At 36.6% G+C, this 15,864-nt stretch overlaps 1 protein-coding gene across 1 annotated transcript in view; it reads left to right on the top strand.

The window, feature by feature from the left end:
• The first annotated feature begins 242 nt into the window (after positions 1-242).
• Positions 243-15,864, top strand: part of LOC145249421 (beta-1,3-galactosyl-O-glycosyl-glycoprotein beta-1,6-N-acetylglucosaminyltransferase 3-like) — a 31,013-nt gene continuing 15,391 nt past the window's right edge. The window contains exons 1-2 of the mRNA XM_080110972.1: positions 243-947; positions 9,272-9,498. Coding sequence (XP_079967098.1) covers positions 256-947; positions 9,272-9,498 — 919 coding nt within the window. The 5' untranslated portion in view covers positions 243-255. The remainder of the gene's footprint in view (positions 948-9,271; positions 9,499-15,864) is intronic.

Here is a 15,864-nt window from a genome sequence, read left to right as displayed (position 1 = left end):
GTCGTCTTCACAACGTTTCAGTTATTAAACTTTTCGGATTTCTTCACGTGTTTTTATTTCACAGTCGATGACATTCTATGAATTTCGGACTAGAACTGTTTATTAAGTCCAATTAGATTAAATTGTTTTTATTCCAAGAAAGTTCAAGATTGAAACGATCGAAATGTTGCGAAAATGACAGCAATCGATATAAGAATATACTGTTAAATATAGTTTAATATGTGTTTTTGTTTTTATTTTCAAGGAGACATCTCAATGTATCGACTTTGCGCCATAATAAAATATGTCATCCTCTTGGTTATCGTCTCTTTATCGTGCTGCTTCATCCGAAACAAAATGAGGAATGATCACCAAACATTTAATCTCCGACCAAAACGAAAAGTGAAGAGCATCGATTGTCTAGGACTGTTCTATAATGAGGAGGAAACACTACTCGATATCCGGTCACAGATGGAACACAATGAACAAGTTGTCGAATCTCTCCCTGTCAATATTTCCAAATTATTTTCATGCGACGACCTCATCAAAAAGAATGGCTACATCACAAGCTCTTTGACCAAAGAAGAAGAAGAATTCCCCATTGCTTTTTCAATTCTAATGTTTAAACGCCCCGAACAATTTGAAAGGTTACTCCGTGCTATTTACAGGCCCCAGAACATCTATTGTATTCATGTTGATTTAAAAACTTTCACTCGGCCTTTCAGCTCGGTCAAGAAGATCTCTTCGTGTTTTCCCAATGTCTTCATGGCTTCTCAACGAGTCAACGTCATTTGGGGGCACAATGTGTTAGACGCGGAGCTAGTATGTATGCGAGATCTACTAAAGTACAAATGGAAGTATTTAATTAATTTGACTGGTCAAGAATTCCCGCTTAAGGCTAACTGGGAATTGGTGAAGATCCTTAAGGCTTATAATGGAGCCAATGATATTGAAGGGACCATAAAACAGTACGTATAAGAGAATTAAAGATACTAATGCAGTGTAGAAACCAAAGCTGATCGACTATTTCTGTAGAACGCATTACTGAAGTTAACGACTAGAAATCGTTTTACAGAAATTGACGAAACATGCATTGTAATTAAACTAAACGTAAATAGCACCCATTATGAATTTCAGTGAGAAAACTTTTCAAATATTATAATAGAACAATTCTGCAATGAGGACATGTTCGCAAATACAGCCATATGTAACGTTTGTGCCATAAAATGATTATAATGTAACAAGAACAAAACTATACCTTTTCTTGGTGGTCCTTAACAGACAGGTTTGCATATTAATCAGGAATGACAATACCTGTCTTTATTTCTTTCAACGTCTAGTAAAATTTCGTAAAGCTTGTATGTGTTCGTTAAATTTCGTAAAGCGTTATACAAAAACCGTCGATCAACCTTGCGTCTGATACGGTATTAGTATTAAAAAATTGTTATTATTTGTTTGTATTTAAACATGTTTTTATTGTTGATGAATACATATTTACTTTGAATAGTTCTGTAGAATAAAATGAATCTCCTTATCTATTGTGGGACGAAGGCGAAAAATGTAACTTTTAAATATTACTTGCTAGTACTAAGCTTTTAAAGGTAAGTATAGATATACGGTTTGCCATTTAGGACCTGTTATTAGGTATAATTGGTATGGTATGCTGTTTGGTTATCTATTATCCAACATGGGAGCTGATATATGATTTGCGAGTTGGACTCTGTTATTAGGTTTAATTGGCATGGTATACGGTTTGGATTATCTATGACCTTATATGGAAAGATGTATATATAATTTGTCAGTCAGAGTCTGTTATTAAGTATAATTAGCATGTTATGACTTTTGGCTTAGCAGTTGACTCATATAAAAAGTAGACATATCATTTGTTATTTAAGGACTGTTGCTATGTATAGTTACCATGTTATGACCTTTGGGTTAGCTGTTGTTTGACATAAAAAGTAGATATATAATTTGCTAGTTATGATATGTTGTTAGATATAAATAGCATTTGTGACCTGTCCGTTATCAGTGACCCTATATGGAAAATTGATTGAGGAACTTGATCGTGTGACGAATTGCCAAATTTGAAGGTAAATGTTAGTTGCTGCTTAGAATTTAGTGAAACTGTACGCAATAAAAATCCTGATTGATCAGAGCGTTTTTTTTTTCTGTCAGAAGAGACTCCTAGTTAAGGATATGAATATCCATTGGTATAAGTGAATGAAATATAGTTAAAGCTTGTATCGACCTCGTTGTTCTGCATGGGAATACTGGAATTGCTGCGCTCTTTCTTGGGTGAAATCACCAATCGAACTCAATTTTAAAAATAACTTGATATTATTTTTATTCAATATGAAAATATATTTTCGTTGTTTAGTAAGGCAAAACCGAGAGTAAACAGTTTTTTAATCAGTTATTCGTTGCATTGGTTTGGTTGCTTTGTTTTACGACATATCGACCTGTTTTTGGTTATATAATGCCGAATCCAGTAATGTTTTTAAAAGTTTGGATGTTTGAAATTTTTTATATCTTCAAATATTTATTAATGGAGTTTAGTTTGGTTGTTTTGTTTTATGAAGAGAAAAGAAAAAAAACAACAACAACAATGTTTGGTACACTGTAGGTCAGGAAGTCGGTATCTTTTTTTTATTTTTTACATAGGAGTCACCACTTATCAAGGCCCAGAGGCCTCTCGAGGATAATGGTTAAAAAGTTTACAGTAGTCAATGGGACAATATCGTAATAATCGTTAGTAGTAGAAATTTGGTAAATTGGATTACCCATGGGGGACGGCTCATCAAGAACTTGTTTACGTTGGACTTAAAGACGACCATATTGTAGTCAGCTTTGCCTGCTTTATTTCCAGCTGACCACAATATTGTCGTCTTCAAGTCCAACGTAAACAAGTTCTTGATGAGCCGTCCCCCTTAGGTAATCTAATTTACCAAATTTCCACTACTAACGATTACTACGATATTGTCCCATTAACTACTGTAACGTCTCTTCTGTGAGAAAGAGGTTGCACGGAAGAGAAAATCTTCTACAATGTCCCGTGATCGCGTCACAATATATTCGTCCTGCTACACAAAAGTCTACCCGACGAACGAAGTGAGGAAAGATACAAATTTATCTCCTTAACGTTTTCTTTCCGTTTCTATACCAATTTATACGTTTTCTTTACTATTTTTAATTTTCTAGCCTGCCATGTTTTCTTTCATTCTTATTTCTTTATGTGAGTGGCGATTGTTCCCTTTCAACTAGGAACGACCAAAAATGGTAGAAAAACTTTGCATTTTTTAAACGAAGTAAAATCTATTAAAATCCATTATTCTTGCGCAACTTTTTTCCAGAAAGATAAAAACCTGAATTTTATCATATCAAAAGCACAATAATATAAAACTTTCTCTACTATTTTTAATAGATTTTTAAATTTTAAATCCCCTCCGGTGGAAACATGTGTACACGATTATACATATATATATATATATATATATATATATATATATATATATATATATATATATATATATATATATATATGCCTGACGAAGCCTAGAGGATTAAACGCCGAATATTCAGTGTAGCTTAATCGCCATATATATTTTATAAATTATTAACTAGTTCTACCTACGTATTGAGCATTTTGAAGTAAATACTTAAAGTTTACGCATAAATCTATACTTTCGTATATTAATTTTATGTGAGTAAATGAAGTAGTTTATATATATATATATATATATATATATATATATATATATATATATATATATATAGATAGATAGATAGATAGATAGATAGATATATAAGGGGGTGGTCACCAACAATGTGTATTTTTTAACATTATTTTATTATTCCGTGTCTTGGTGTTTCATTGAAAATTATGTTTAGATCATTGTAATAATGTTTTTAAATCATTGAAATTGTTTTTAACGCGTTTCAGACGTTCTGTGAAGCGTCCTCTTGCTTGTGTTTCTGTTTATCTTTCTTTGTTTTTTTTTCATTTATTTCCTTTTTTACTCTTACTTGAGTGGGGTTGAGGGGGGCGTTGGTACTTGGTCAACTGGGTACATGGGGTAGGATGTGTGTGTGTGTGCGTGTGTGTGTTTTCTTTTATTGGTTTGAAGAATGTATGTTCTGTTTTATAGTATTATAGAGTTATTTGCTTCCCTAGGAAGGTAACTGTGATTCAATAATTTTATCAAGAATTCTTCATAATTTTTGTTTCGGTTTCGATTATGCTGAAGGAACTCAAGTTATATATATATATATATATATATATATATATATATATATATATATATATATATATATATATATATATAACTTAAGTTCCTTCAGCATAATCGAAACCGAAACCAAAAATTATGAAGAATTCTTGATAAAATTATATATATAAAAAAATAAGATTACTGGAGTGCCATCAGCTATAATCGAAACCGGAACCAAAGCTTATGAAGAATTCTTGGTAAAATTATTTATGACAAGAAATGGAAGTAAATAATAATTAAACGACCCGGATGTAAGCGTGACACAGAAAATAACACACGCTATGGTATTACTATATAGACAAGGAAAAATAAATTATTGGCTTAATTCTATGGTTTCATATTGATATTTTCGTAATATATCTTGATAGATAGTGCATGCAAACACTATTAATGCATAATTTTTTCTGTCATTTTCGACACAGAGTGTAGAGGGTGTATATTAATTTTTTAAAAGGAATGTGTTATGATTTAAATATATAACTCTTAATCGATAATATTCCAAAGTGTTAAAAATAAATATTCAATCAAAATCCGTTTAATATTTGAACCCAAGAATTGTTTTATTGTTTATTTTCTCTATTTCATGAATGCAAATCGATTTCTCCTCCAATATATTCATTCATACAAGGATTTCAAGTAAGAATCACATTTAATAGCAAAGCCTCACAGTGGAGCATGTTTGCACTGATAATTGTTTTATAGTTAGAAACTTAAAAGTAACTTCATAATAAAGTCGCAAAATAAAGTTAAAAAAAAATAAACGAAAGAAGGAAGGAATAACCCCTTTTGGCTTATTTGTCATCACAAGAAAGTGTATTATGCATAGATAATGACCAAGCTTGAGTGACAAAATATTCGTAAACAGTGACATTTAAATATCAATACAAACGCATGCATTCATCATACGCGTTATTTCTAAAGCGACGTTTCACAATATTCATCCATTACAAATCCTCAGTAAAATACGTGTCCTCATTGGTGTTAGTCTGAGAAGGTTGTGTGTTCTATCACGTCGAAGTCGCCAAGTTTTGTAGGGGCGAGGAAGGTAATATCAAAACAATGCGAAATTCGATCCATACAAAACTAAATTAAATGTCATTATCAAGAGAAATATACGCGTTCACACCTTTTTTTAAAATAAATGTTGAGATATTGGGAAGTCCATTAAATATGTCTTGCTCAAATGGTGTCTTAACTTAAAATGCCTAAGCAAGAAACAAGCTTGCGTGGGTGATATAAGAAGTAACACAACAATTCTTGTGTTCCTACACGCGGACCTCTGATTAGTTAATGGCTTATCAACCAGCGGGTTACTTCTCTTTTTACAACCAAACAAAATAATAAATGTGTGACTACTACAAATGCACTAATAATTTATTCTACTATCAAATTATTCTTGTTTATGTAAACCTGAGAATGTATTAAAAAGCTGTACTATGTTCGTGAAATATCGGAGGAATACCACAAATGCTAGAATGATTCATATCAAATATACCGAAAAGGTATGTGACAAAAACAAAAATAAAAAACTAGAAAGCGACACAGATCAAGCATGAATCTCTTGTCCAGTTTATTTATCTTGCATAACTTTTGAGATAACCTGATAGAGTCAGTGTTTTAACACTAAAGTTTTGAACAAGTTCTATGACCAGTGTTTCTGGATTATTGACAACTACTTCTTTATTACCTTTAAGAACAAGTTTCAATCGATCTATGAGTTCATTATTAATGTCGATTCTACCAGATTTAAACTTAATGACTTAATGCTCAACAGTTCATATATTAGTAAGGTTTCCTTTGACTTCTTTGTTGCTGTTTGTTTTGTATATTCAAATATTATCTGTTCATCCGAATACTTCGTTGCAAGCCGTTTTGAATACCACATTGTTGGTTAGAATATCTTGTCGCCAGTTGTTGTGAAACACTGGAATATTTTAAATTCGACTTTTCAATGTGCGTTCCCGAATGTTTGTCGCCAGTTGTTCTAGACCTAGGAAATAGTCACAACAAATTTACGAGCAACAGGGTTAAGTAGTAAAGAATATATTGTACAAGAAAGTGAATACAAAGAAAAGTGTCGGTATTTACCAACTATTGAGTCAGAAAATCTGTAGTCCACATTAGATCGTGATATTCCCCTACCAGAATATTAATTCTCTAGGTTTTTATAATGGTTAGAAGAGTCCATTATGAGTGCATGGTTAAGTCCCCATGACAAACCCTTCTTTTTTTGGAACAATATTAAAAACAGGTGTTTAAAATTAATGTTGAAAGCAGTAGTTTTTCAAACAAGGAGAAAGAAACATATGGTAAAGGTCGAGGGAAATTCCATTAAAAGTTAACCGGTTAAAGTTTCGATTGCGTTACGTCATGAGATGAAATATGTGGCAGAGAAGTGAGATCAACTGTGCTTTCTTTTGAGTTTACGACTACAAAGTGAATAGATATCTTTTTTTAAGGTCGACTACCTCTATAGGGTGGATCGGAAATTACAGACTATCAAGATGTATCTTGCTGTATCTATTATCTGGTCCGGGTCCTTGTCTGGACCAATGTGACTCTCTCTCTCTCTCTCTCTCTCTCTCTCTCTCTCTCTCTCTCTCTCTCTCTCTCTCTCTCTCTTTCTCTCTCTCTCTCTCTCTCTCTAGATTTTCCTGTCTTCCATCAGTTGTCTTGAATCCTCAGAATCACAGTTGGCATCATGTGCAATTTGCTGGATATACGTGAATCAAGGTCGTCCTATGCTCGTGCGCCCTTGCCGTGGAGTTCATAGCAATACATTTATCGCCAGCTCTTGCTTGCTCCTCTGGCAATGACCGGTAAATCGTTGCCATAAAGTTGCTGCTTCGTGAGATGAGCTTGCCAAGATATATTTAACACTGTTCGTCGCATATTGTTCTTAATTGCTGAGATAACATAAACTAAACTCCAGAAGAATATACTGTTGTATTTATTGTTTTTAAACTATTCCGCCATTACAGCTACTAGAAGTAATGAAGAAAAAGAAGCTGAGAGACAAAATATTCTCAGAGAAAATTGCATCATATTAACAGAAAAAGACTCCAGACGGAACACAGATTAAATATATGTCTTGCCGTTTGAGATCTAAGTCTATAAACATTTTTATGAGATATCGTTTCCATTTTAGGTTGCATTCAAAAATCTTCGCTGAGTTTCATTTTCCATTTACTTTTCCGATGTAACCATAAAATAGTCATTTAGGAAAAATAATTAAGAATAACAGATATAATTTTTGTCGTCCGCATCAACCTACATGCCATTTTATACGCATTATCCTAGTGTGCTTATATGCCGCCTTCGTTGTTGTGTTGTTGGCAGAAACGGGTACAGTAAATTGATGCTCTTCGCCTTTTATTCATCGAGGCAACAAACTATCTTCAAATTGTGATTTACTTTGTAATGAAGTGTGTTGTGGCCCTTTTTGGGAAGCATTCATTGGATGAGGATGTTTATATGAAAAAAAAAACATGAAATCAACCGAGTCCACACAACATCTAGGAAACGCAACAAAGTTCCTGTCTATATTTCTTATAAACATATATTCTCGTATTTACAAGATACTTGGGTTTTCTTCGTGGAATGAGAGGTAATGTATATGGTTTTCTGGATGCTGGGTGTAAATCTCCAGTAAATGTAATTTGCGACTTTTCCAACATGCTTTTTTAACATGAAAAGGCGTATATTCTGATTAAAGGCTGTATTATGCGATGAGAAAGAGTGGTTGCTTCACAGCCTGCATGATATGCGATGAGAAAGAGTGGTTGCTTCACAGCCTGCATGATTACTCTTTCAGCTCAAACTGACAAAATGGCTATGCGCAATTATTTTTATAAATGTTCTTATAAAATGAGGTTATCTGGTTTCGCCCAAGAAAATTCTTTCGTCATGGCCAATACACATGAAGGCTACTTCTAGCTTCATTTTTTTTTTACACGGTGGTCACCACTTATCAAAGCCCGGAAGTCACTCAGGAACAAGGGTTATTGCAAGTACATTATGTTAGTGTGGAGATTTAATGAAGTGTTTACTTAAGAGAGCGGTTCATTAGGAATTTGTTAACGTTGGACTTGAAGACATCCAAGTAGTTGTCAGGTGGGAAGCAGGCAGACTGAACATAGTTTCATTCGAATTTTCGCATGCACTAGTTAATTCGGACAGATATTGTTGACACTCATGTCATACCTAATCCCAACTGCAATTTCCGCTTTCAACAGTTTTGCCTATTCGTAGACAACACAATAATATTATATTTTCCTGGATCCTTTCTAACTTATGTGAATTGATAAATTCTTATTTTCTTCGGTACCTTGTCCCAAACATATACTAGAATATTTAGTCATTTAAATCTTTTCGTAAACACTCCTCTACCCACCAAATCATACACATTGGTGATAATGAAGAAGTAAGTATTGTATTTCGAAAATTTCAGCCAAGCGATATGTTAGGTATAAAGTAAAATCTTTTTCAACGTTCTATGCAAACGTTAATAAAAGAGATTATTATTAGGTAACACTTCTAAATTTCCTACATGGATAATATTGCATTTTTTGGTTCGTCCATATTCACAATTCTTGATCGAAACTTTCCAAATAGTTCTTACAATTTTCAGTGCTACAATTTCCATCTATTCCTATCTTATCTAAAACTTTTTTAATTAAAGTAATTTTAGAAAATGTTGTCGTCTTGTATACAAATATTACTTCTGTTAGTTGCTGGTGGGGTTTGATATAAAGTCGCCTGGCGAGCAAACAGATACACATAGCAACATAACCAAACAGATACACATAACAATATAAACGAACATTTGGCACAATAATTGATACATACATTTTTAAATAGATAATATACTCTATGTACACAGAAACATTAACTATTAATACATATCTCTTCATAAATTGGGCTTATCTCATTGTCGATGCGTTTACATATCTTGGCATTAAAATTACAAATAAAAATTGCGCAGGGAGTGAACTAAATGATTTTTATTTTATTTTTATCTACAGTATAAACAAAGATCGGTGGAAGAATTCTGGAAAACCTCCGCACAATTTGGTCCTTGTTAAGGGAGCCACACATATAATCGCGTGTAGAGGTTATATTGAGTTTGTAATGAACGACAAAAGAGCCCTAGATTTTGTGGAATGGGCTCGACTTTCAACCCACCCGGAAGAGGTTTTCTTCAGTACTTTAAATCATAATCCTTTCCTTAATGTCCCCGGATCTTACCGCGGTAAGTATCACAAAGTTGCAGATTGCTTTAACTATTCGTAGCTAACAAATACATGCGCACTTCAGATGTAAAACTTGCTCATTTCGTAAAATGGTTGTAAAGAGATTGTAGTTATTTCCACACTTTTTTACTTATTTGGTATGTATTTCTCATAAAACGTTTACACAAGACTGATATTATGTTTCAGATTGTTTTAAATAAGAATTGATAATTTAGATTTTTTATTTGAACTTCCGTTCCCCTCCTGGTTATTATACATTATCCCCAACGTAAAAAAATAACAACCAATCTGAATAAGGACAAACAGTCAGCATAACCTTCTTTTAGTGCAATTCTGGCTTCGGGAAGTGTCGTGGAGCTTCATCGGCATCTGAGCTGAGCATCGCTAGTTATTATAAAGAACCCATTTTTCATTGCAAATCACAACCTGGTCGAGAAACGGGTCGTTCTTGTTGCATAAGAGAAGGGAAGATGACACTTCATAACGGCGTTTCTTTTGGTTGTCATTTAATTCATAAGGCACCCATTTATCAAGATTTTATCTTTCTAATTTCTCTCAAGTGGTTGAAAATCGTCGTATACGTTACGCCTAATTCAGAAGTAAGTTCTCAAACAGTTCTGTGTGGATTGGCTTCGACTAAGTCTCTTAATTGATTGTTATCAACATCAGATAGCCGACTACTACGCTCATCATCTTCGACTCTCATTGCCATCACGAAGTTTCTTAGATCATAGTTGTTCCTGGGCCACACGGTTTATTGATATCGCGAACTTTTTCAGTTTTTTGAAATATGAAAATTATGCGAATTTGCTTTTTTTCAATCTTGTAATCAACGTACCGAAAAGAAGACATAATTATTTTAACGATTAGATAGAACTGAAAACACTTTTTAAAATTATATATAAAATAAAGGTATCATAACGCAAATTTATTTGAAAACATATAATTTGAAATCAAAATTTAAAATTTCGCAAGAACTTTCTCGTCAACCTAATATTTGGAACGTTAAAAAGGAACACAATGAAATTGCTTTGTGGCTGAAGATTTGTTAATGAAAAGAAAATAAGTTTCAGCAAAACCAAAATGTATGAACAAGGGGAAAGGTCAAAAACAATTAAAATTGAGAAGTGGAAATTTGTTGAAAGTTAAGAAATCAAACTTTTGAATGTGGAAATGATAAGAGAGGATATACCTATTTAGGAATTGTGCAATTAGATAAAATAAAAGAAGCTGAAATGAAAGAAATAATAGGAAAAGAATACGATAAGACTTTTGTTGGTTTTTAGATCAAGACTAAATATATGGTTGGGAGGTTGTCATATACTTCTTTTTGGGCGATTATATTTTCGTATTTTTATCCGTTCTTTTATTTTTGAAATTGTTGTTTGAGATGACTTTTTCACTAGTTTGTAAGAGGTAGAAGCGGGGGATTTAAGTAGCATTGATGACAATGTCTTCTATGCCCTAACCATTTGGATCTCTTATCCGTACCCTTGTTCCGGTTTCGAGTACTGTCAATTCTTTTGCCTTGTGTCTGATGTAGTGTGTGTGACGCTTCTAGAAGTGTAAGCCATGTGTAGTTTCAGAACAGTTCCCGATAGTTCGTTGTTCTACACAAGTCCTGGGAGGTGACTGGTTCGCAGTAGACAGAACAGTTTCCAGTGGTTCGTTGCTCTACACAAGTCCTAGGAGGTGACTGATTCGCAGTAGGCAGTTCTCGAGTTGGAATCCACAGAGCAAAAGATTCTTCCCGTGTTGACACGAAGAAAACATATGCGAAATTGCTACAGAAAATTTTAATATTTATAGAGCAATTCTGGTTTCTGATTTGTTGGTAGCAGAACGTGAATTAATTTGATTCGTCAGTTCCTAGCAGCATCGTTTATAAATAGAATTTCCCAACTGTGCGGGATCATACTCCATTATACTTCTGTATGATGGGATGTGTCTCCTAGCGGCTTCGACTGTAGAGGTACACGTCAAGGATCCGTTCTTGACACTCAGCCCGACAGGTGAGTGACCGGGAACCAGTCCAGCACCTGTCGGACTGAGGTACACCGCCTGGGTATCACCCAAGAAGTCCACCCTCCAAGGCCTTGCCACTGGGCTTTTCGGTGGGACAAGTTTATTGCTTGTCGTCTGATGTGCCCCGACCGGGGAGTGCCGACATGGTTACTCAAGCAATTTTTGCAATTGTAGAAGTGCCCCTCCTTTAGGGGAGCCTGCTTAGATCCCCACTTTCCGGCCTTGTGCCAAATATTGCTGATGTGGGCAGCAATTTAAATAACTATCCCAGTATACTTCTTTATAATGGAATGTGTCTCCTAGCGGCTTCGGCTGCAGGGAGACAAGGTAGTAGTACACGTAAAGGATCCGTTCTTGATACTTAGCCCAACAGGTGAGGGGCCGGGAACCGGCCAGAACCTGTCGGACTGAGGTAATACCCAGGAGATCCACTCTCCCAGGCCTTGCCACCCGGCTTTCGGGTTGGGCAAGGGAATGCCGACTGGGTTACTCAGGCAATTGTTGCAATTGCAGGAGTGCCCCTCCTTAAGGGGAGCCTGCTTTAGATCCCCAGTTTCCCAGCCTTGTGCCAAATATTGATGATGTAGGCAGCAATTTAAATAACTACCCCATTATACTGCTTGTGTTGTACGGTACCTTTTTTGTGACTTCTCTTTCTCTTCATCTTGTTGTTGTTGCTCATATTTTCTTATTTTTATTAACGCCGTTTTTTCCCCCCACACGGCGTCTTTTTTTTTCTGTTATCAATTTGATTACTTTAAATTGAACATTTTCCCCCCTTTGATTCTTGCTATAGCTGTGTCTAGCCACCAGCAGAAAGAACCAGTCATTTTTTACATGGAGTTCACCACTTATCAAGGCCCAATGACCACTCGGGGATAAGGGTTATTGTGTGTACAGTACTCAATCGGATAGTGTAGCAATAGTATTGGAGAATTGATAAGGTGTCATTACTTAGGGGGCGGTTCATCAGGAATTTGTTTGTGTTGGATTTGAAGACATCCAGGTTGAAGTCGGGAGGGAAACAGGCAAGTGGAACAGAGTTCCACAGGCGTGCTGTTCTAACAAAGAAGCTATGTTCGTGGAATCTACGTTTTGATTTAGGCACAGATAAGGAGTGGGGAAAATTATTGACGGTGGTTTCAGCTAGTCGGGTGTTTTTTGAAAAAGATTGGCGAGGGAGACCAGAGAATGGAGCTCAGACGAGCACTTGCCATGGAAATAATGATAGAACAGACAGGCTCGCTACGTCTCTTCTGTGGGAAAGAGGTTGCAAGGAAGAGAAAAGGGCATCCCCACCAAGCCACAAAGTCTATTTTGTACTCTGTCAAGGCAGGCTAGGCTGTTTTTAGCAGCTCCTGCCCAGATGTGGCAGCAGTACTCCATCTTTGGACGTACTTGGCTCTTATATAGATAGAGAATTGCATCATTAGTGAGATATCTTCATGGCAAAGGGGGCCGAGGGATCATCACCCCTGCCTCAGAATTGGAACCGCCCACTGAAGATCATAATTAACGTTTCGGAATTCATGGAAAGAGCAAGGTACTTTCAGCATTTAGTAACACAAAAGGGTCTTCTCATCGACCCACCAAAGCTTGAAGAAATCTCCAAACGAACGCTACAAGTGTTTGTTGTGGACAAAAAAAACAAAAATTCATTAATTCTACAAGTGAACTAATTCTGAAATTATTCGGATCAACAGGGATACGGCCTATTAGAATTGTGAAATGTAAAGGGTTCCATACATGGAACACACTTTTCACGACACCAGAGGACTGTGTGGAACTCTCTCAACAGGAAATCATTACGCCAGAGTACATACTTCACATGAAGTACCTGGGAAGACAAAGGACCTCCGTCTCCGTATTTCATGTCCCCTTTCATGTAGAAGAGGAACACATTGCCGCTTTCCTTATGAAATACAGAGAAATAATGAAGATAGCCTGCGACGATCATCTCTCTACATGGACATTCGAATTAATTTTGGACGAACAAGCGTTTACTGAAATACCTTATTACTGGAAATACGGGATGAAAAGATTCCTGTTATCGTCGCAGGCTGGAAGCCTTCGTGTTGGATCTGCAGAGTGGTGGGGCACCTCACCAGCGAATGCCCACACAAATTTTAAAAAAACAGCAGGTCCAACTGTGAACCCCAAAAACAACGTAGGGGCCACCTGGGCGCTAAGGTTGGGGTACCAATAACGCCTACACCATCATCGTCAGTATCGACTCCCAAAAAAGACGCCCTAACATATTTCCCCGACCTTACTTAAACAAATCAATATAGAAAAGACAATGAGTGGGTACTAGTTGCCGGGGAAAAAAAACTCCAGGAAGATTAACACTGGACCAATTTAGAGAGGAAAAGTGTGTTAAAAAAAAGACCCTGAGGGCAAATATTTCCTGGAATTAAAGGAGCTCGGGAAAAAACTAAAAACACAATCTCCTAGTACCCACTCAACAAAGAAAACCCAGCCCCAGGTACTCCAGAAAAAATCATCACCAGCTCGACTTTAAAACAAAAACCTACGCCAAAACCCATGCATCCCCCTATCACTACCTCAATCCAGATAAATACATACAAACTTACTCCACTTAGCTCATCAAAGAAGAAGCAGAAACCAAACTTCCCAAAGACTTCACCTCACGAATCTCCTCTACAAACGCCTCATAATTCTCCTCCATGTTCACCAAGTAAATCGCTTCCACCATTCCCTTTCCTCAAAAGAAACATCAAACCCACCCACCCCATATCTCCGGCTACCTCCACGTCAATTATCCCAGTTTCCACCGACTCACCAATGGAAACAGAGGCCCTTCCACTCCAATTAGAAAAACAAAACCCCTCCACTGAAAAATCCAAAAATAAACAAATTTATTTCCCAGCCAAAGAAATATGTTCCCTCACTGATTCTTACTACAAGGGAGTAGATTTATTTAAATTAACAGACTTCTGAGAAGTAGCTAGTTTTGTTTTCACTTCATTGAAAACTTGGAGCTGGACCTCATTAAGTGAGATCTGCTCATTTTTCTTCTTCCTGTTACATAACAGGTCGGAAAGAGGAGCTAGAAAATCTGCACAGTGTGGGATAAAGCGTCTGTAATAGTTCAACAGACCGAGGAAGTGCTTTAGTTGGCGAAGTTAAGTAGGTGGTTGAAGGTCTTGCAGAGCCTTCACCTTTTCCGGTAACGGAGATATACCGTCGGGGCTGATAATGTGGCCCAGGAAAAGCACCGAAAACGCATTTACCAGGGTTAATCCTCACCTTGTATTGCTGAAACCGTTCGAACAGTAGGCGGAGGTGAGTGATGTGTTCCTCAGGTGAGGCACTTGCCACAAGAATGTCGTCTATATAGTCATAGACGAAGTCCAAATCACGCACTACTTCATCCATGAAGCACTGAAAAGTACTAGCGGCATTACGTAAACCGAAAGACATAGTTAAAAATTCAAATGCTCGCAATGGAGTTGTTACTGCTGTCTTCGGTATGTCAGTCGGATTTACTGGGATTTGATGGTAAGCCTTGACCAAATCTAGTTTGGAAAAGGTCTTACAACCATGCAATGAGGAAGCAAAATCCTGTATTGTATATGTGGGATTGGGTAACGATCAAGTACCGTCAATAGTCGTCGGTAGTCCCCAGTCGGACGCCAATCTCTGTCACGTTTTGGGACCATATGCAAAGGGGAAGCCCATGGACTAGACGAGGGGCATATTATTCCCAACTGTAGCATATGATGGAATTCAGCCTTCGCTGCTTTAAGTTTATCAGCAGGGAGGCGACGAGGGTGTGAGAACACAGGAGCACTTGTGGTCTCGATGTGGTTTTTTGTGGTGTGCGTGGGTTTGCTCGCCAAAAAATTTAGGTTTGTTAATTCCGGGTAGGAGTGTAGCAACTCGTGGTAAGGATCATTTGAAGCGGCAATGAAAAATACCGGGCTGATAGATGGGACATTTAGCATTATGCCAGGGATGGAAAGTTCTGTACTAGCGTGTATCAGCCGGCGTCTGTGCATGTCGACTAGTGAATTAAAATGATGCAGGAAGTCCACGCCTAGAATGGCGTAAGGTAAATCTGCTACGGTAAAAACCCATGTAAAGTCTCTCCGTAATTCCAAGTCCAGAGAACGTGAAATTTGACCGTACGTAGGAATGGGAGAATGATTTACCGCTTGCAGTTTGATAAGCGACACTGGTGGCTTCTCTTTAATGAGTTTCAGTGGCCAGATACTGCAGGCTGCACCCGTATCAACCAAACAACGTGCTTGGGATTGAGAGTCCATAATGAAATAGGCGCGATTGCTAGAATTTTGTGGAAAGCTTGCCGTGCTTGT

Source organism: Euprymna scolopes, chromosome 28, assembly GCF_053919585.1.
Source record: "Euprymna scolopes isolate OS-2025 chromosome 28, ASM5391958v1, whole genome shotgun sequence".
NCBI lineage: Eukaryota > Metazoa > Mollusca > Cephalopoda > Sepiida > Sepiolidae > Euprymna > Euprymna scolopes.
Note: the sequence above shows the minus strand (reverse complement) of the source record. Positions and strands in the feature narration are given on the sequence as shown.